The following is a 22,925-nucleotide window of genomic DNA, read 5'->3' as shown; positions in this document are numbered from 1 at the left end:
GAAATTTTGTTTAATGAGAAAAGATAATAGATAATTGAAACAGGACAGACAAAAAATATAAATACAATGATTTGAATTGAGATGAGATAATTAAAATAAAATTGGGAAAATTAAAAGAGGGGAGAAGCTATGCAGCAAATGTAAAATAGTAATAAGATATGGAATAGAATATAAAAATGAGCATGAACCTGAATTTGCGTCTGTACGAAGAAATGTAACCCAGGATTACGCTACTTTCAAAAAAGATATTTTATTTGTATTTTTTGTCTCTTTGTGAAAACTGAAATAAAATTTACAAAAAGAAAAGAAAAGAAAAGAAATGGCCACCTCAAAGAACTCGACCGGAAAAGAATGTGCAGGAGGAAGATAAAAAGAAAATTTTAGCTGACCAGGTCGAACTGAAAAAGCAACAACATAAAGTACCCCGGAATTTGAACTATAAAGAATAACATTGCTCCCAAAGAAGATTTTGAAGCGGTGAATGAGAGAGGGAAGGGAAAGGATTTGGTTTTTTTTCTGTCCTTCCCCATATTAACAACTAAGAGATTTAAGTAAGAAACTGACAAAAGTCCACTTTGACATTAACAGGCATTTAAGCTGAAAATAAAATGTCAAAGGGATAATAAAGACTTCTGGATTTTCAAAAACTTTTAAAAGAAGGAAAGGAGAGAAACGGAAAGAACAAAAGGGTGGGATCTGGAAAAATAGAGACCCCCTGAAAGTAAAAGGAATTAACAATGAAACTTTAACAAGATTCCTAAAAGATACATTCCAACTGAAACTTTGTAACAAGATAATAGAACCCCAGGAACAGAAAATGGAAAAAAGAAGCAAGAAGAAACAGCTTGGATTATTTTTGGATTTTTGGTTATTGGATCTAAGGGACTAAAATCAATTGGGTGGTTGTTTAAAAGTTTTTAAAATGGTATCACTCTTGGAATAATTGAAAATGGAACTTAAAAAACAGAAAGAAGATGCATAAGAAGGAAGAGGGTTTTTTGGCTTCGTATTTCAATTTTTAGAAATGGAGATCCTGAACTATGAGAAACAACAAGAAATGCCTGTAGAACAAGAAGGGCGGGACAAAGAAGAAGCCATCTTCAATGACCAAGTAATTCTCTGTGGGGGGAAAAAGGAAAGGGGGGGAAAGAGAGTGAAAAATTTAAGATCTGAGAAAACAACCAAAAAAAATATAATAGTTTAAAAAGTAATTATAATATTAGCAAGAAACAGAAGAGAGTATTACAGAAGAGAGAATTAGAATTAGAGAGACAAGGGGTCAAAAGGGGAGGGAGAAGAAGAGGGGGAAGAGGGAAAGGAAAAGTTATAAAGGACAGAAACAGGAAAATGTACAAGGATTAAAGGTATAACCCTATGTAGAAGAAATAGAGATATAGAGATAATGGGTGAAATCTTAATTGAAAGAGGGATTCTGCAAGGATACATAAGATAGTATTGTTATATTAGAAATAGAAATGAACTTAGAAAATATGAAAGTGTGATTAAAATGATAGATAAAATACTCATTGTAATGTAATGGAATGTTTGTTAATAAATAAATGAAATAAAGAGAATGAGAGAATGAAATTAGGAAAGGATGGGAACATTTTAATTATTATTAATGAGTTATAAAAATTTAAGTGAAGAGAAATATCAAAGAAATATGAAAAAATTATGGAAATATTATAAGTATGATATCTCATTGAAAAGAAATGTTAAAGATGTTAAAGATTATAACTAACATTAATGATAGAGCTGAAGTGGAATAGAATAAGTATTTTATTTATTATTGTTATATATATACTTTCTCTTTAAGAACTTAGTATTTTAAGAATGTACCAAGCAGAATTTGACTGGAAGTTATATGTTATATTGAATGTTGTAAAGGCATAAATTGAAGTTTAAATAAGAGTTGAATGGACAAAACTTAAAAGATACAAAGGTGTCATACTCCAATTAGTAACTACAGAGGAAAATTTTGTTTAATGAGAAAAGAAAATATGAAATTGAAACAGGACAGACAAAAGTATAAATATAATGATTAGAAAGATATTGAAACTTAGAAAAAGATATATATAATTGAATTTAGAAAGGAATGAGATAATTAAAAGCAAGGTTGAGAAAACTAAGGGAATGAAAAATTGAGAAAATGTTAAAATATTACTAAGATATGGAATAGAACACAAAGATGAATATGAAATTGAGTTTGTGTCTGTATGGAGAAGTGATAACCCAGGACCATGCTATTCTCAAAAAAAGATATTTTATTTGTATTATGTTTTGTGAAAACCCAAATAAAACTTTGACCAAAAAAAAAAAGGAACTACTAGAGTACTTGACTCCTCAACCACCCAAATCTTTGGACCAATTGTTTTGACTAGCTTTTAATCTCATTTTACCATTATTAGGAAGAGAAAGCTGCTTTCTGTTGACAGTTAGAGAACCAAAGGTCATCAGCAATAGTACTTTTTATCTTCTAGGAAGAACAAGGGGGAGGACAGCTTGGCCCATTCATATAAGCTGTCTTGTGTGGGTAGCAAACAGTGTAGCCTATTATTAGGAAGAGACTGTGAGCATTTTCCTCTTTGCAAATATAACACAGCAGGATAATAATTAGCCTGGACTCAACTTTTTTGCTGGTTGCATTAAAAGTTTCCTATCTTATTGCTTTCTTAGCATCTTAAAACTCTTTGTCTTTAAATAAAGAGGGAAGATCCATGTCATTTAGGTGCAATTCCACTTGAGCTAATGGTTTATTTTTCAAGCCACTATAAATCAACTAATCTGACCTGTTTTAAAACTCCACCTTGTATAAATATCAAAGAAAAAGAAGCTAGGACTAATACCGATAACTTAAGGACGTAGAGCCATGGTGGTGCAGTGGTTAGAATGCAGTACTGCAGGCTACTTCTGCTGGCTGCCGGCTGCCAGCAATTTGGCAGTTCAAATCTCAACAGGCTGAAGGTTGATTCAGCTTTCCATCCTTCCAAGGTAGATAAAATGAGGACCCAGATTGTTGGGGCAATATGCTGATTCTGTAAACTGCTTAGAGAAGGCTGTAAAGCACTGTAAAGTGGTATATAAGTCTAAGTGCTATTGCTCTGTAATGTGTGTGCATGTGCACACATATGCAGGCACACCTTCAAGTCATTATTGACTCCTGGTAACAGTCCGGATAGGTCCCTGCAGTTTTCTTGGCAATGTTTTCAGAAGTGGGTTGCCCTTGTCTGCTTCCTAGAGCTGAGAGCAAATGATTGGTTCAAAGTCACACTGCTGGCTTTGTGTCCAAAGGCATGGCTACAACTCAGTCTCCCAGTTTCTAGTTTGGTGCCTTAAATCTCTAGAACAAACTGGCTTTCTGCCTATGTTACTTCTTGCCAAATCAAATATTAACCTTTTATTTTTGCAATTAAACCTTTATATCTAGCATAAAGACAGTTTGTTGACTTAACAAATCTTTACAGCTTGGCAGCTGTTAATGGCCCTTTTCCAATAAAGTCCTGCTTCTGCTTCTGCTGATAACATATAGGCTGGACTTCTCCTTCAATCAGAAGCGCAATGCTGCCTAGTAAGGTCCCATTAGAGGTTCCCACTGATTCAATGTAATCTAAAATATTTTGACTCAAACATTACTGATTGCAAACCACATATACTATCCTTTGCGTACTAATACAATGTGTCCTGCAGCACAGATCTTCCTTGCTTGCTTATTGAATCAAGTAATATTTTGCATCTTCAGTCCAACAACTTCTAGAACATCTTATTAATAGACTTATTGAATAAGAGTGAATATTCTCTAACATCGAATCTTTTCTGATAAGAAAAACTGTTTCAGCAAAGAAGCAAACAAGTTATAAAAATAATTTACTGAATTAAAAACAGAATACTGTGTTGACAAAATAGTAGAGGCTGAGAGAACAATGGGCTCAAAATTAAGAAAAACAAAACAAATAGAACAAAGAGCATTAATTGGCACACTTTAGGTAGATAACGCAAGTTTTGCCATTCCTTCTATTCTGGACATACTTATAAAGTTATAAATCTATAACTGGAAGTTTATTCTGAGCATCTTCTGTTTTCCCATTTCAATAAGGCAAAAGCTAATTGTACTTCACAAGTTCTCTAAATTAATTTACTTTACTTACTCAAGTTGATTTCTATAGCCACTTAACAGGCGACTCTAAATTATCTATCTAAAAATGAAGTTATACCTGCAGTTCTTGTTCATCAGTTTCCTATATCTCCCCACTTTAAAAATAAATATCAGTTTGTCTTAACATAATTCTTCAAGAACTTTTAGAAAAAGTTGGACTAACTTTAGAACTCACATTAGTTCTATCACCAAATCACTGTAAACATATTTGAAAGTGCATTTTATATTATCACAAATATGGAAGTCTATTGTATACTTTATATCATTTGACTGATGTGATTGTGTGCATTCTTCTGGTCTTTCCAATGGCACCTTTGATTTATAATCTATATTTATTAAAAACATTCCTCCCTTCTAAAACTTACAAATGCACAAAAATCAAAATATAACATACTCACATTGAATTTGATTATGTCATATATCAAGTACCGAGGAACAACTTGACCTTTTACCTTGTCAATTATCATTTCCTTAAATAGAAAAGCAAAACAGTATTTTAACATTCATTCAACAACTTTGGCAACAGTTCAACTATTGATTTTAATTAAATATTATTTTATGCAGATTTCCGCAACTGATTTTTAGCTAAAACATTCTTTTTTACTGTATTTTCAACATGGTTGATTTGATTTATTTCTGTCTTTTGTCAAAATCAAGAAGGCAACTGAAAGAGATGAGTGGGAATAAAATGATGCGGCAGCTTTCTTAGAATTTTATCATTTCTTTTTAATCTTCAAGGATACAATTTACAATATCAACATTTTAAGAATAATTTTTGAAAAGCAGATCCTTTCATAACTCCTGTTCATAACCCCTAGCAGAAAATAACTGAAACTGGGAATCCATAAAGATTATAACAAGATATTGTCATGCTGAGGCAAAGCTACAGCTGCATATTCATCTGAATAGCACATTCTACCTTTCATTAACATGAAATTAATCAAACCCAGGAATTGCAACATTACTCTGCTAAAGGCAATAACTATTATGAGCCAGGATGCAGAATCTGACTCTGACCTTGAATCTGATGATGTTGCTTCTGTCTTGTGCTTCAAGATTGTCAGCCCCAAGAAACAGTAAGCCAGGGTTTAACTGAGGCTGAAAAGCCGCAGACGTGTCCTGTTCTACTACGGCAGACAGGTGACTATGCCCACACCCCCAAGTCCTAGGTTACATGCATACTGAGTTAAGTAGAGCAACAATCCTTGATGAGACTCTTCATTAAGCAAAAAGTGAGGCATGGGTAACTGCAGACAGCTGTCTGCAGACAGATTTAGATAGCTCCTTTGCAGTCTTTGTTGGAGACAGCCATTTGGCTTCCCAGCTCATGACTCTTCTTCCTGCTTGTTTGTGATCCCTTGACCAGCTGACTACCTGATTTGGCTTTCTGTGGCTCCTGGAAAGTATTTGGACTAGGCTATTGCTTTTTGGACTCTAATGACACTTTTCAAGCAACACTCTGGTAGGCATTTGAATTACATTTCTGTCTGTTGTTATTTACTTCAACCACAGTAAGCAAGTTCTGAGTACTGTATCTGTGTGTGCCTGCTACTTTGAAAGAGAACAATAGGTGAGAACAACAGTAATTTCTATGAAGATTTCTGTGATCCCTATCGTGTTGCTAAGGAAACAAAAAATAACTATGGGATGGTCGGGGGATGCTTTGAATTGCCAATAAAGAATTCTGAAGAAAGTGATTATCTTTAACAAGCACTTTGTATTTTATGAGAACTATTCCTGACCTTGAATATGATTTTCAATGCACCAAATAAAAACAGCTTTTATTCAGGCCAATATTAAACCTAAGGAGCCTATTACTCCTGTTGAGACTTGTACTTGTGCTGCAACGGCTAATATGCCCTCTGATTTATTTTCAATGTCTGTTAATTTGTAGATTTGTTCTTTTTTAATCTTCTAGGTTTAGACAAAAAAACACCTTACTTCTGAAAGAAAAACCTCTCATGCTGCATTGAAGTCATTGGTTCTGGGAAAAGATAGGGTAGCAAATCTGAAAAGGATATCACACAATGTTGTATTGAAAGTTATGGATTGGGTAAGGGATCTCATTACTGCCTGTCAGTTTAAATAAACCCAAGTGTGAAATTATATAAAGTGATGGTGATTAAAGATTTTAAAAGATATATTCATTTTTTTCTCCACCAAACACCATGAACATCATTGTTACTGTAATGAAATGAAGGAAAATGCCCATGTAAATTGCCCTGAGCAGAATATAGGTCAAATGATCAAACATGCTTAAAATACTCAAGAATTAAATCCGCTCAAGAAATGATCTGTAGATACATGTTGCCCTAACAGCAAGGCATTTCCATTTTAAAATGGTAAAATAAATATAGTAGTTCCATGGTAAACATATAGTAGGATCTCTTCCCCAGGACCAATTTCAATTTCAATCTTTTCACTGGTGTGAATTGTGAAAAGTGAACAAGAGTAAAGCCATTTCATGCCATTTTTGATCAGAATATTACTTTATGATCAGACTTCATTTTGAAAGCTGTGTTTCAAAAGTATATTCCAGTAAACTTTCTAGAGGAAGTAGTTTTCCAAGGAGGGATTGTGACAGTTATTGAAACACCTTTAACCACAAAGAAGCAACTGTATCCTGTTTTAAGATGAATCATTGTAACGTTAGTTCCTTGTAAAAGAGGATAAAAAGACGAGTGTAACTGTGTTCGGGGTTCCATCTTTCTGCCTTGGATGTGAACCCGATTCTGCAGAATCGTAAGAATAAAGCAATCTGAATGAAGATCCGTGTCGTGTCGATATTTGTGTGAACGCAATCTGACACTGGTGATTAACATGACAGACACATTTCACTACTAATGATCTATCACAAATCATAGCATAAAGAAAACTTGCTTTGTAAGAGGATTTTTATAAAATGACAAGTATTGCTGATACTTGTTGCCAAATTTTCTAGAATCTATAAAGTTGCTTCAAATAGGCTAGAAATATGCGCATGAAGGGACATTTTATCATCTTTGGTGCAAATGTAAAAAACCCAAAACATTTTGGATACAAATGCACACACAAATTCAGAAGATTCTGAAGATTAAAATACAACTGAAATCAGATTCCGCATGGAACATGCTGAGATGACTGAATTAACTTCTTTGATTTGAGAAAAAACAGTTACATTGATAGTTGACTGGTAACCCCATGCAGACTTTTCTCATGAAATGCAGGGGGGGGGGGGAAGGGGGGGAATGCACTTATGGTTTTGTATTTTTGATAATTAGAAAAAAAACTGTATAAAAGAAGTCTTTTCCTTCTTTTCTCCTTTAACTTATTAGTTTGTGCACTTACGTTTTTTGTAAAAAAAATTAATAACATTTCTTTCAAACAAAACAGTGTTGACTGACGCATTTACTTGCTATTTCACCAAAGATCACTGCGATCTTAGGTTAAAATAGTCATATTTGTTCAGCTGTGGAATGATAATACCAGCAATAACAAGGAGCTATTTCTATTAAAATTTCTCACTTTTAATGGTTCTCTGATAAGGTCCAACTCTGGAACTTGGGAATAAAAGCAATAAAAAAATATTATAGTGTGAATATTCCGAACCAATCCCAATGACACATATTTGGTAAATAGCCATTTATTTTGTGAACCCTAGGATTCTGCCCTATAAGGGTAGCATCTGCATTTTACCATTATAGTAATCATACAAAATCCAGTGCTGGGTTTAAGGAAAGCATGATTCTGCAAAGAAAACCTCTTACCCCGTCCAAAAGAGTATTTTCTAAATGCACCCGTGGATCTTTACGAAACGGAAACTCCAAATTAGACACATGAAACACAGAGTTATCTCTGTCAATCATATAAACTTCATTCTTACCATCAATTAACATCATATACCTAAGGGGGGGAAAAGAATGTAATATCAATTGAAGATCATTCCTTTACAAATATCATTCCCCCAAATATCATCCCCCCCCCAAATATCATTCCTTCACAATGTTTACTTTATAGTTATTGAATCTTGTCCCTCTTAACAAACTTTTTTTCAAAAAGAAAGGAGAATTGCTACTTTCAATTCAAGTTGAGTTTGAACCACTGTTTTTTAGGATCATCTGTTCATGTAATTTCATATTACATTTGAAATGACATTAGACAAAACAGATATACATAATTGAAAATTATACATTGCACACTCTTTAAGCAAGCAAGAACAACAAATGCTACAGTATAAATCTTTATGCACAGACCTACCTACAGTTTGCTAAAAATTATATCTCTCAAGGCTGGAACAAAATGAAATTTTAAAAAAAAATGTATGCTTCCTATATAACATCATTGGAACAAATCTCTTTAATGCGGAAAAGCAAATGTGTCCAGTTACTTGCACCTATGCATGAATTATTTTGAACCAAAGGAATAGCAGACAGCATGAACTTTAGAGCTAAATACTTGCCAAGAAAGTCAATAGCAAATCATCTTAACAGACATACAGTACACTCAAATATCCCATTTGTAACTTGATGAGCAATATACCTTAATTATAGAATGAATGTTCATGAAGCTCTTTTTAAAACTAACTGTAGAAAACTCTAGAGTTCATTCAACATTAAAAATATTTTATTTAATATACTTTACTATCACGTTATTTAACTGCTTTTATAGCCAGGTGATTTAAGCATTCTTAATCATTACTAAACCAATCTATAACGTATGTTTTTATAGGTTTGGTGATTTCCAAACTGAAACTGAGAAAAAACTAAAACTCTTATTTTTTTAGAAATTTAGGCATTTCAGAGATTCAACCTACCATGAGCATTTAAAAAAAACCCTCCTTTTTACAATCCTGTAATCCATTAATTTGAGGTACGAGTCAGGACGACTAGATGGAACAGAGCATTTACTGGCTGGATGCCCTTCCTGAAACTATACAGAATTCATAGGAGATATTTTTGTTGGTACCCCAATATTCTTCTTTGTTGAAGAATATTCTTCGTTTTGGTATTGGACATATGTTCAGAATCACCCCTGCTTCCTTGCACTATCTTAAGTTCTAGTATAAATTAAATCTTCATAAACCCAAATTCTTTCCATTCTTACATTAAAATGTTGCATTGAAAAGAGAAAAAATGAGGATCTAGTAATTTTATAAACTATCAGGAAGCAATTTCATTAACATCACTTCAAAGAAGTATTTCATTTTACCTACTACATCCCAGCAATACTTTTGACTGGAAGAAAGAAAAACCTCTTTTATTTACTGGTTTTGCATCTCTGTGCATTTGAGAAATGCAACCACTGGGATTTTATGCTGAATTACTTAAACCAATAGAAACCCCCAAGCATCAAAATATTATTTATGCAAGTTAGAAGTTAATCAGGTTCAAATGTAACAACAGATGTGGCACAGAAAAGCAGACTGAGCTAGCATGTTCACATTTGGCTTGTTATAGCTAACAACTGTGCACATGTTATTAAAATACAACAATTATTTTCCAAAAAAAAAAAACAATTTCCTCAAGCTAAAGGAACATTGCCTCTATGTATCTCTTTTAATAATTTCAGGAAATTATAAGTAAGCCTCAAAAGCAAAATAATTACATTTCGTAACAATTGGATTTCACATAATTGGTTTTAGTCAGTTTGCAAATTTCTACACATAAAATGTAGGATTACCTTCCCATAACTGCCATTTATTTCGCAAACTACAAACATCTTTTTAAAATTACCCGTAGCTTTATTCTCCTAAAGATGAGTGTCTCATTACCTTTGCTATGCCATTCAGGCCTAAACGTCCAACTCTACTCATTAGAAAAAACATCTGCTACAAACATTATTAATGAGGTGTGTATCTAGGGACTGGAGAAGGCCACTAACCACCTGGGCTAATTATACTTTTTATTATAAAAGCCAAGAGCACCACATATAGAGAACAAACCTCTCCTTCCTGTGATAATTACCTTTCTTGTATAATTTCAATTTTGATAACCTACTTCTTCCAAAGTTATTATGTTTGTAAAACTATAGCTCCCTTAACTATTAAATTTAGAAGCCACCTGACTCCAAAATGATTCTGGCCAGCTTATATTTAAATAGGAAAAAGAAGGAAAGAATTAATCTAAATATCTGTAAAAACTATCAACCAATCACCCAGGATTCCTCAAATATCCTATCCTAGGGATTAGGAAACTAGACAGGCTTTAACAACGTGTACAATATCATCAAGGTAGTACCCAAATGAACCTCTGGAGGTGTCACAACTGAGAAGGTATACCTCCTGGGTTCCAGGTGACAATCCCAGATGTGGTTCACCTTCAAGTTCTCCTTCTCCATGATCATCCTGGAGAATGTAGCATACAACAATTTCTGTTCTTACTCTAACAACAGTTTCATTGTTTAATTGACTATCTCTAATTTGTACAAGATACATTTTAACTATGCTAACTTGGAAATTTAGCAATTTGTCTATTTTTAAAACATTTATCAATATGATATCAGAAAAAAATACTAATACCAACAGGCAAGATAAAACAAACTATGTTTTAGAGTTTCTCAAAGTATCCCAATAATTATCTTTGTCCCAAGTTATTAAATGTAAAAGCAAACTCAAAAAAAATTGTATGGCTATAACCATATCAAAAATTTCCAACGATCAATTCAAAATTTCTGAATCTTAACAATATCAGAATTAGAGGAAAAATATAGAAAGGAGGTTAGAAATTTATCAAATGGCAATCCTACATCTCAGAAAAGCAGATTAAAGCAAGCTGCATACATAAAGCAGCATTACTTACTCTATAGTTTCATCAAAATCACAGATTTTAATACAGAATACTTCTGTTTAAAGACTATTAATATATAAAAGAAAGACCCCATAGGTAATTTATTATATAAATTACATTAAATGTTTAAATTCACTGCCATTTTTATCTAAGCATTTTCCTTACTTGTTCATTGTGCCTTTGAACATTTTCTCTAAAAAAAATCAGTAATAAAATGAATAAAACATATTGTGATCGGCCTATGGGACCTGACTTTTGGTATCCCCTGCCTGTTGGGGAAAATGTACAAATGAAATATTCAGCCTTTGTCAGTATATATGTTATTCACAGTTGGATGTAATCTTCTTTAAATCATCCTGACTACAGCTGCTTATTTTCTTAACAGGTCAGCTTTCATGTACTTCTGCTCTTAATTTCAGTTAATTGAAAGCATTAGTTAAGAACCCACCTGCACACTGATCAAAACAACCAGCACCCAACTGATCTTACGTTTTCGTCCCCTGTCACATTAGTGAATAAGGTTAAATGGGTGTTTCAGCATTTAATATCCCATGTTAGTATATAAATAATTCATTGGCATGTGTTAAAAGCAAAATGATTCCATTTTTATTTGGAGATAGACCTTTCATAAGTACCATAGCATTTATACAATAAAAAACCTTCATGGTAAGACAAAACATGCAAATTAAAACGAAAGATGAAAAGTACTGGCGTAACACATAAGGAGCAAGCTAAAAATGTTCAGACTAATGATTTTGCAACCATAGTATAAATTAATTTATTAAACTGTAAGCTATATAAAACTGTACCAATAGATTTTTTTAAAAAAACTAATGTATCAGAATTATTGAAATGACTCCTTTAATTCACAAAGAACTTCAACTTACCGAGTTCCATCTGCTTTCCAACTTACTTTATATGGCTTTTGCTCTAACAATTTAATATTCTGTTCATCCATGGATATAGGCTGAGCCCCAGGGAATCCAGTCCTAATGAGAGGTGGTGGAAAAGGATCTTAAATATTACCCAGTACCAACCATTTCTAATCAGTCTTTCGTGAATATCAATTTTAGTATCAGTTTGAAGGTAGGAATATTTTTAATAAGGTGGACTTTGCACTCCATTTAATCCATCGCTGGATCTCCAGACAATTTCTAAATAAAAGTAGCTTTTGTTATGAAGGTTATTTAGAACTCTGCACACTATTTAACCCCATACCCTTTTATCATCAGTTTAATACTGCAATTATAACATTAAAATGTAGGAGTTGATAGTTGAGGATCAAGGATTGACAAGAATTAGTTGAAAAGGATATTAGAGATTGTTAGGTAGTTGTCATACATCAGTGTAGAAAAATGAACTGCCAGTTCCTTTTAAAAGCCTGAACCTTTCCTCTGTTTTCAGATTTTTTTAATGGTAGAAATAAATATTTTAGAAACAATGATATTTTTGGACTAGTGCTTCCGGCATTTAGGCTTTACATATAGCTAAAAGCCAACTGAGTTTTGGGTTTGTTTATTTTATTTTATTTTATTTCCTTCTAAATAGGGTCAGGCTGCTATAGATTTCAGAGATTCAAAGACAGCAACAATTGGACTATATGTAGCCTAGCTGAAAAGGTTTTGAGGAGGCATGCATACCAATAAAGAAAGCAAAATGTTATAAAATTAAAATAAGGTAAATCTTTTAAAAATAACATATTTCAGAAATATTTCCAGACAACTTGAGGGTTTATTGATAAAGAGAAGACTAATAGTATGCATGAAGGACTTGGTGCATCATATACTGAGAATCAAAACAAATACACTGCTCAAAAACATAAAGGGAACACAAAAATAAGACATCCTAGATCTGAATGAATGAAATATTCTTATTAAATACTTTGTTCATTACATAGTTGAATGTGCTGACAACAAACTCACACAAAAATTAGCAATGGAAATCAAATTTAGAAACCCATGGAGGTCTGGATTTGGAGTTACACTCAAAATTAAAGTGGAAAAAAACACTACAGGCTGATCCAACTTTGATGTAATATCCTTAAAACAAGTCAAAATGAGGCTCAGTAGTGTGTGTGGCCTCCACGTGCCTATATGACCTCCCTACAACTCCTGGGCATGCTCCTGGTGAGGTGGCGGATGGTCTCCTGAGGGATCTCCTCCCACACCTGGACTAAAGCATCCCCCAACTCCTGGACAGTCTGTGGTGCAAAGTGGCGTTGGTGGATGGAGCGAGATATGATTTCCCAGATGTGTTCAATTGGATTCAGGTCTAGGGAACAGGCGGGCCAGTCCATAGCATCAATGCCTTCATCTTGCAGGTACTGCTGACACACTCCAGTCACGTGAGGTCTAGCATTGTCTTGCCCTGGCCCTGAACCCAGGGCCAATGCATATGGTCGCACAAGGGGTCTGAGGATCTCATCTCGGTACCTAATGGCAGTCAGGCTATCTCTGGCAAGCACATGGAAGGCTGTGCGGCCTCCTATAGAAATGCCACCCCACACCATTACTGACTCACTGCCAAACCGGTCATGCTGGAGGATGTTGAAGGCAGCAGAATGTTCTCCATGGCATCTCCAGACCCTGTCATGTCTGTCACATGTGCTCAGTGTGAACCTGCTTTCATCTGTGAAGAGCACAGGGCGCCAGTGACGAATTTGCCAATCTTGGTGTTCTCTGGCAAATGCCAAATGTCCTGCACAGTGTTGGGCTCTAAGCACAACCCCCACCTATGGACGGCGGGCCCTCATATCACCCTCATGGAGTCTGTTTCTGACTGTTTGAGCAGCCACATGCACATTTGTGGCCCGCTGGAGGTCATTTTGCAGGGCTCTGGCAGTGTTCCTCCTGTCCCTCCTTGTACAAAGGCGGAGGTAGCGGTCCTGATGCTGGATTGTTGCCCTCCTACGGCCTCCTCCAAGTCTCCTAATGTACTGGCCTGTCTCCTGGTAGCGCCTCCATGCTCTGGACACTATCCTGACAGACACAGCAAACCTTCTTGCCACAGCTCGCATTGATGTACCATCCTGAATGAGCTGCACTACCTGAGCCATATGTGTGGGTTGTAGACTCCGTCTCATGCTACCACTAGAGTGACAGCACTGACAGCATTCAAAAGTGACCAAACCATCAGCCAGAAAGCATAGGAACTGAGAAGTGGTCTGTGGTCACCACCTGCAGAACCACTCCTTTATTGGGGATGTCTTGCTAATTGCCTATGCTTTCCACCTGTTGTCTATTCCATTTGCACAACAGCATGTGAAATTGATTGTCTGTCAGTGTTGCTACCTAAGTGGACAGTTTGCTTTCATAGAAGTGTGATTGACTTGGAATTACATTGTGTTGTTTAAGTATTCCCTTTATTTTTTTGAGCAGTGTATATCCGAATAGACATATAAGTTATATCATTCTTATTTAACTAGTACTTCTTTTATAATATGAACATTATGGTTTTTACACTCATTCATTTATTCATTGAAATAAATATTTTTTTTAAATAAATTCTTCTGGGTCAATCACAGTTGATTCAATATTACTGAAAAAATTCCAGAATTAATTTCAGTGGAGTAAATTATAAATGTATCAATGGAATTTTAAAAACACAGCTTTAAGACTGTACAGGTTTGTAAAAATGCTGTCCCTATAGCAATGTTTTTTATGCCAGCATCATGTAGAACAGCAAGTGGGGTAGGGGGAAGGCAAAGTTAAGTGTGTCATTGGAGTTGTTATATTGCCACAAGTTCTCCAAGTCTAGCCCCCCTTGAATGCTGTTGCCTCTTATCTAGTGTCAATATAGTGCTGTGACTGACTAGATTCTTATATATAGGCTTGAGTTATAAATTCTGAACTGCAACTTAATGAACATATGGTCCTGATCATGATATATCACCACATTTTAATCAACCACTTCAAAAGATATTCATATGATCTTATCTGAAGATGCTTCTTATTTCATTATTTCAGTTTATGCCCATTCCTAAAAAAAAACCCTAATGATGTAATATACAGGTCCTCACTTACCAACAGGCTTAAGCAAGTCCCATAATCCTTAAGTATTATCCAATGCTAAGTAAGAAGTTTATGAGAGCTAAAGTCCAGATCATCAGGAGGGCACCACTTTTTTTAGCTTTATTTATTTATGAATGAATGAATGAGATTTATTTGGCCATTCATCTGAAGTTAACTCTGGGAATTTTTACAACAACTTTAAATGAATAAAACAATCATACAAACAATAAATAAAAACAGCAGAATTGTCTTTCTTGTGATGCCCGCAGCAGGCTCAGCTACTCTCCTTCCATGCCTTCTACCCATAAAATCCCAGCACCTCAATAAGATAACTTCCTCATTCTGTAGCCCAGCCAAGCCTATTAAAATATATATGGCAACATTCCCAAGGTAGGCAAGAGCCAAGTCCTCTGCAATTTATTCTGATGCCCTTGTCAGCTGCAGCAAGGCAACTGATCCACTGCACTACTAATCACCACAACCATTGTAATGGAGAGACTGCTCCTCAACACGGTTCCACTTGGTCATTCTCCAGAAAAGCACACCAGCCACACACTACCCAATCCACTTCTGTCTTGCCAGCTATCTGCGCCATTGTTGTTGCTGCTGCCACTCATTCTGTTCCTCCTGTTGGCCAAGCAACCAACACCATTCACAACATCCTCAAACAAAACAAGCCTAACCAAGCAGACATCCATCTTGGTGCCATGATGGAGAAAATGTGTTGCAGAATATTTAAATCACATTTTAAAAATTATATTCACGTACCCTTTCCAGCCACAAAATTGTTGGCATTTAAGTTGGATTTCTCCTAACCTTGGTTGAGTTGTTACTTGAATTACATGTTTAACTGATATTCCTTCCAAAAACACAGCACCCTAAAATGTAAAAGAAAACATAATTTTAGAATACTATCAGCAACACTCAGAATATTTCAAATTTTATTTAGATTTCAACTTTCAGTGAATGTAATTTTAAATTTAGAATTGATTAGATTATGTGCCATCAAATCAGTGTCAATTCTTAGCAACCACATAGGTTTTCTCCATGAGGATCTGCCCTAACCTAATCTCCAGATCTACGAATGGTGCATCCATCACCACTTTAACTGAGCTCATCCAGCTTGCAAACTTATATTTTTTCTTCTTTTAACAATCCTGTAATCTCTTGCATTGGGGTGGAATCCGGGAGAATGAATGGAGCTGAGCATTTACTGGCGGGATGCCCTTCTTGATGCCTATACTGCAGGTATTTTCTCTTTGAGCCCAGAGAGAGAAATATCTGCCACTATCTAGGATTGAACTCACAGCCTCTTGATTGTGAGGAAAGAATTCTACTTCTGGGCCACCAGGCTGCTCAGCATGCAAAGTTAGAATAAGAGAAAGAAATTAAAAATATAATAAATGTCTACCATCCCTTCACCTGTAATGCAGAAGAATAATTTAATCAAAACTTACCTTTCTACCAAATTACAATGGATAATCTATAAAGTCACTATTGTAGCATGATCACTAAACATAACCATAGACTGTAATAGCTACTAATTGTAATAGCTCAAACTGAATGCCTAGGATCAGAAGCAACAATCACAAGGAAAGTTGCTTGCTCAAAGTAATAGAAAAATTCTTTCTCAGATTTCTAAATGCAAAAGAGAAAAAAAGATGTGAATTTGAAGAATTAAAAAGAACTGGAATGATGGAAATATTTAAATGGGAATTAGAGAAACAATGTGTAACTAATTAGAAGACAACAGACATCACCTTAATCTTAAAATTAAATCAGTCATGAGATTCTATCAGCCTGAACTTCAATGATAGAAATGCTCAGTTCCATTTGTGTCTAGATTGATTACCAACCTTACCACCTTCAGACAATAATAAAAAAATTAAAGAGTTGGTTAAATTATAGGTAGTCCTTTATTTACAACTGTAATTGAGCCTGGCAATTATGGTCTTAAGATGTGATGGTCATAAAGTGTGACTGGACCCATTTTTACAATCTTTTCTTACAGTGATTGTTAAGTGACTTGTGTGATTGTTTAAACAAACTCATTGTTCGCTAGGGATGGTTTCTTTGCCCAAAACCAAAAGTAACTACTAGTTTGTCAAAGAGCATCATCAATGTGGACTAGTTGCCCAAAATATGGTCACATGATTACACAGGGAAGGGGTTTGACATTGGAATTTCAAAACCAGGTTAAGTCCATTTTGGGAGAGTTGAAGTAACCTAAAATGATCTCTAAGCAACTGGTCATAAGTCAAGAATTACCTGTATTCACATGAACTTTGAATTGTGTACTATGAGCAATGTTTTAATTCAAATAAGATTGACCTAGAAATTCAAAAGTTATACTTAGTATAGATCCTACTGAATGACATCTTTAACCCTTGAATATGTTATAAGTATATAAAACTACTGTACAAGGTTTTTATATGGTATATGGAGTTTAATTATATTTATTTTTCTTGAATTTTGACAATGTTCAAGCCTTGTTCACTCATTCATTCAATAACTATAATGGGAAAAGATACCTTAGCTTCTATTTATTCAGCCATTTTACTTTCCATCTTGTATGAATCTTGTTGAGATGGGCCTCATTGAGATGAAACTGTCACACATTAAATCAGACGTTAAAAACGAAGCCACTAAGCATGGCATTTAATCAACAACCCCAGAGGCAGGCAAAATAAGGAACTATGATTTAAGATGCAGCCAAACCATAAATTTGTCAAAATATTTAAAAGATAGAAGGAAGGAAGCCATTTTATAATCTGAGACAGAATGTTTCATGACAAAGATAGTTCTCTCTCTATTTACCATTCAGAATACTTACGTGCTTGAGCAAGTAATTTAGAGCACAGTTTCTCTTGCTAACCTGAATAAATGAAATCCTTCATATTAATTTGATACTATGATGTATTTTGTTTAAAGGAGATAAAACAGTATAATTAAACAAGAAATTAATGTAAGCACTAGATAAATTCTATCACCTTTTAAGTAGCCACTTTTCAAAAACAGCGCAGGTAGTCTGGGTTCAACAAATTATCTGTTGAATCACAACTGAGTAACCTTGAATCACAACTGAGTAACAAACCATGGATTACAAACCCTAAAATACTGAGTGAAAACCAAATAAACCATCCAAAAGCCTAGCGTTACATTGTAATTAAATCTCCAGGTCTTAGCAGCCAGCAAAAGTGTACATCAACTTCACTCAATCACTTTTCACTATCTAATATTACAATAATATAATTCACCAATTCTATCTATAGATTCTTGCAGGACCAAATGATGAAAGAAGTTTATATTGGCCTAGTTAATGATAAATAATATGTGAATTTGATGGCTGTTTTGCCTAATAACAGCAAGTTTTCATGGTTACTACCTTTAATTCTTAACCTCAATAAAAGGACCAAGCCAGGATTCAGATAAAAACATGAACAGAAAACATACTGACTGGGTTTACACATTTTGCTAAACTAAAACAAATTATTTTAGTTCAGTTTAGTTCAGTTAATTCTAGCAAGAAAGTCACAACTCAATCTTCTTCATAAAATGCGATCAAGACAAATAGATGTCACTTATTGCAGATTTGTTGAATAACCACTTGATGACAACTGTGGATTGATTTCTGTAAAGGTATGGAATGGCTAGTAAGCCCTGATTCAGAACAGGATGCAAAAAAAAAAGTTATGTAACTGAAATCAGTATCTCTAGCTAGAAATTCTTGTTCCAGTTAATGCTTTTTTCACCAAATATCACTGGAGATGAAAAGTTGGTATCGTGAAAGAATCTTAATAGAAAAATAACAGAAACAGAAAATAGGAAAAACCCAATCTTAAGTTAGAAAGCAAAAAGAAACTAACAACAAATCGAGAGAGCAGCAAGGCTATCTCTGGCCCATGAATCTGGGCATATAGCACTCAAGCTGGGTATAGGTATACGCTGCCATGTCAGCATAAGGGCAGCTCAATAGGAGGGACAGGATTTTCGTATCAAAGTGGTAAACGGGGGTTAGTTGTTTTCTGTTGGCTGTGCTATGGAGATGCTATGCAGAATGGAGGCAAACATGGATCATTCTGCAGCCAGCTCTCCAGAAGTAACAGCTAATTAAAGTAACAGATGCTAATGAAAACTGCTCTGCCCTAGTTATGCATCTTCCAACTCAGATTGCTCAGGGTTTAAAGCAACATGCCACTACTAAAATTGCACGTTCCCAGCACCAGGTAGAAAGGGAGTGCTATGGAGGTGGAGGCTAAGCATTTCCAAAAACAGCCCAACAGGGAGACAGGGGTTGGCACATGTCATCCTCTGGATCTGAATTTCAGCCGTGTGGAGTTGTACATTTGGAGTGCTAAGCCAGGCTGTGGGAAGGGCGGGGGTTGTTGATGTGGGGAAGACAGCATTCACAACAGGCTGGATAGGCATAGAATATTGAGAAGTAAATGACCCAACAGTGGTACATCAAGCTTGATGGAAGAGTAGTGTTTTGGAAACAAAACTGGCAGGAACAGCCAAAACTAGTTTTATCATTTAGTTTTAACTAGTTTTAACATTTAACCACCAATCACAAAAGGAACCACTAATTACAGGGCTGGCTAGAATGCTTGAAAATTCACTTATCATTTATTTTTTTAATAAAATATTTATGCCATGCAGCAGCTCTGGGCTGTTGACATGTACAAGAACTATAAAGCCAACAATAAACCCTAATGTAGTATCACCCAGAAAGAAGAACTAACAAATTGTATCTCCCACCAGAAAAGTCCCACATGTGAGAACCTGAGACTGAATTGTGTGGAAATGTGAAACTAACTTAAAGTTGCCATCATCTAAAAATAGAGGTGGCATGGATGCAGAGAGGACAAAAGTCCAAACACCTTTCAAGAGATAGATAAGAATCAACTTGTTACAGAGAAATGTTACCAATGTTACGGGATTGGCACTGAGCACACAGAAAAAAAACCTTCTAATCCCATCAACATCTACCAGACTTATGAATCAACAAAGCAAGGACTTTAAAGGATAAAAGGGTTCCTAAAACTGAATGCTGGATGCAGACTTTGTGGTTTCCATCTATCTAGCCAGTATATAGACAGCCTAGTTGAGAAATGCATTGGTTACCAGGTGATCAAATGTGTGAGAGAGAGACAGGAAAATCCTGTGAAGCTTAGCTGAAATTTTGAATTAATCAAATCTCCATATATTCCATTCAGAACACTATGTTCAGTTTATTTGAATATGTTCCTAAATATTTCCTGGCTATTAATCAGCATTGTTTTATATACTCTAGACCCACCTATCTAGAAAACCTAGGTAGAGAGCAGGAGAGCACTATGAGATGTGCAGGCCCAACAGGCCATGTATACAAGTGAATGATCACAAGACTAACCTGGATGTGCATGTAACATGCACAATCATACTAATCCACATTATTTTGGGGAAAGAGACATGTTTTCAATTCTCTTCTATAGTCTGGTAAACTAACAGTCACACAAATCTCCAGGGGATGCTGTTTCAGGCATGATAATAGAGAAGCTCCTGTTTCCTGAGTCCTGCTAGATGGTATTGTTAATCAATACCAGCACATTTAATTGCACCCAGAAGTCAACTGGTAACCAAGGCATTGCACAAAAGGGCATGTACATTACTGCTCATGCTGCTTTCTAAACCAGCTATATCCTTTTTAAAACAGTTTAAAACAGCAGCTCTACATACAGCACATTGCAAACATCCTTCCATAAAATAACAAGCATCACGAGTGATCATAAGAAGGACATCTGGGTCCAGGAAAGGGTGCAGTGGTGCACAAAATCATCTGTCGAAAGGCATTCTGCCACACTGTCTTTCAAACAGGAGCTGTGAGTTCAAAAGTCCTAGACTGTGCAGCAGACCCAAATGAAGTAGTATAACTCCTTTCTGCATCAAAGATAAAAGATCTGGAACACCGGGGGCCTAAGGACCCACAGCCATTCAAGCTTGTCAGATTAAGCCTAAGCTTCTTCCTTCTCATTCAAACATTCCACTTCTTCCAGGCACTGCATATGGCTTTAACGTGATCATTTGGATTTGCCTAGAGTTAAGATGAAATATCATGAGAGGTACCAGCACATTTCTGATATACCAAATGATTTGATTCAGAGACTTCGTGTAGATGTTAAATATGAAGTTTAGCTGTTCATCAAGGCTTGAAACTCCACACAAATTACAGCCATCAGATTCAACCTCTCTTTTCCAACCAACATCAACTGGACTGGTCATGGAGAAAGGAGATGCATCACTCCATGCAGTCAGTCCAGAAGTGTACCATAATCAATGGTACTAAAAGATGTTAAGTGATCAAGAAGAATCGGGATTGTTGCACTCCCACGATTCCAGCTCCGTTACAACATCAAAAGCATCTCCATATTATGTGCTAACCTGAATCTAGCCATATATTTGTCTAATATAACTAAAGTCAACTTATATAAGTATAATGGGCAACTTTGTCCAGAAACAGAGTTACTAAAACATATAAAATCACTCTTGGCTATATCTCCATCTACATTATCTCATGGCATTTCCACCCATGAAGCCTATAGCTAGAAAAACCTGGACCTGGTTATCGTAACAATTTTTATCTCCAGGCTAAAGCTGCACAAATGGAACAGCATCCATAAAAATAAGACATCAGTCAAAGCTCTCCTTGGATCTAGGATGTCAGCAATTACTGTCTACTCACAAACATTTCTTTTTTTTAAAAAAAACAAGAACTTTAGAGGATGGTGTCTAGACACTTGCAGACTTTTCAGAGGATGCCAAATCATCTTGACCCTTTTAAGACTGAGTTCTTGTTTCAGGAATCAGCCATGGTAGCTCTGATTGATGGCTTCTGCCAGAAAGACATATAGGATTACTCTGTTGAGCCTACTTGATCTATTGGTTCTCTTAGCAGTTTTTTGCTACTTGCAGGGAAGGTCTCAGAGAACAACAGTAAGTGACCAGGCTGCCTCTTTGGCAATTTTGCTACAAGATATTCTTCTATTCCCAATACCATTTAACAACTATATGAAATTGCCTGGGACAGTCATCAATCTAGTTTCTGTAACATTTGAATCTGGAAGGGATACATGTATTCTGAACCAGCATCTAGATATAGTAATAAGAGTTAATAAACTGAGGCTGAATCTTGTCAAGATACAGGCCTTATAGACAGACAGCCAACTATACAAGTATAGAAAGGGAGTGGCTTATTTCAAATGGGATTGTACAACGTCGGGGGTGGGGGGGAAACAGACTAGAGGCAGGCTTATTTGGAATAGGGTTTCCATGAATCACTGTCATTAAATGCTGAAAGTAGTTTCATCTACAGTAGTATAGAAACCTCCCTTTTTGCTAGATAGAGACAGTCAGCTACTATTGTTCATGCACTACTAATTGCATTATTGTAATGAACTTTAGTGGGTAACCCTTGAAGAGGGTTTAAAAACTGTGGTCCATGCAAAATGAAGTAACACAGTGAAGCAACTATAATGGCTGCCAATTGGCTACTGTACTAGGTTCAAAGTTCTGATTATGATTTATAGTACAGCCATTAAACAGATTAGACCTGGCGAACCATTGAGCTGAACAGGGGAAAACTTGCTGTCTGTGCTGATAGCTAAAAAATACTCTTCACTACTTATTTGTGGTCATAGTGGTTTGATCAAAAAAAAGGATGTAGCTCTAAACAAAATTCAGCACTGCTGCATCTGTAACTCACAAACAAAATTCCCCAAAGACCTTACTTCAAGAGCTGTTAAATCTTTGAAAACAAATATTTTGTGAATAAGGTAATGAGCAAGACACCCCAGAAAAAGCCTGGAAATTTTTTGATTTAGTCAACCAAGGAAATGAATTATTATTTTTTCTTCTGCCAAAGTTCCCAGAGTTCAGCCAATAAAAATCTTAGACATTTTAGAGAAGTATGGGAGAAACATTTCAAAAACTTGTTAGGCAGATCCTGATATAAAATGAATA

General features: G+C 35.4%; 1 protein-coding gene across 1 annotated transcript in view; it reads right to left on the bottom strand.

Annotated features, from left to right (window-relative positions):
• RNGTT (RNA guanylyltransferase and 5'-phosphatase) overlaps positions 1 to 22,925 on the bottom strand; it is a 118,738-nt gene that overhangs the window by 70,241 nt on the left and 25,572 nt on the right. The window contains exons 7-10 of the mRNA XM_026726748.2: positions 15,696 to 15,805; positions 11,805 to 11,906; positions 7,900 to 8,035; positions 4,552 to 4,623 (exon numbers count right to left, since the gene is read on the bottom strand). Of these exons, the coding sequence (XP_026582533.1) occupies positions 4,552 to 4,623; positions 7,900 to 8,035; positions 11,805 to 11,906; positions 15,696 to 15,805 (420 nt within the window). The remainder of the gene's footprint in view (positions 1 to 4,551; positions 4,624 to 7,899; positions 8,036 to 11,804; positions 11,907 to 15,695; positions 15,806 to 22,925) is intronic.

This window comes from Pseudonaja textilis, chromosome 1 (genome assembly GCF_049901715.1).
Source record: "Pseudonaja textilis isolate UNSWEBS1 chromosome 1, rPseTex1.2, whole genome shotgun sequence".
NCBI classification, from domain to species: domain Eukaryota; kingdom Metazoa; phylum Chordata; class Lepidosauria; order Squamata; family Elapidae; genus Pseudonaja; species Pseudonaja textilis.
Note: the sequence above shows the minus strand (reverse complement) of the source record. Positions and strands in the feature narration are given on the sequence as shown.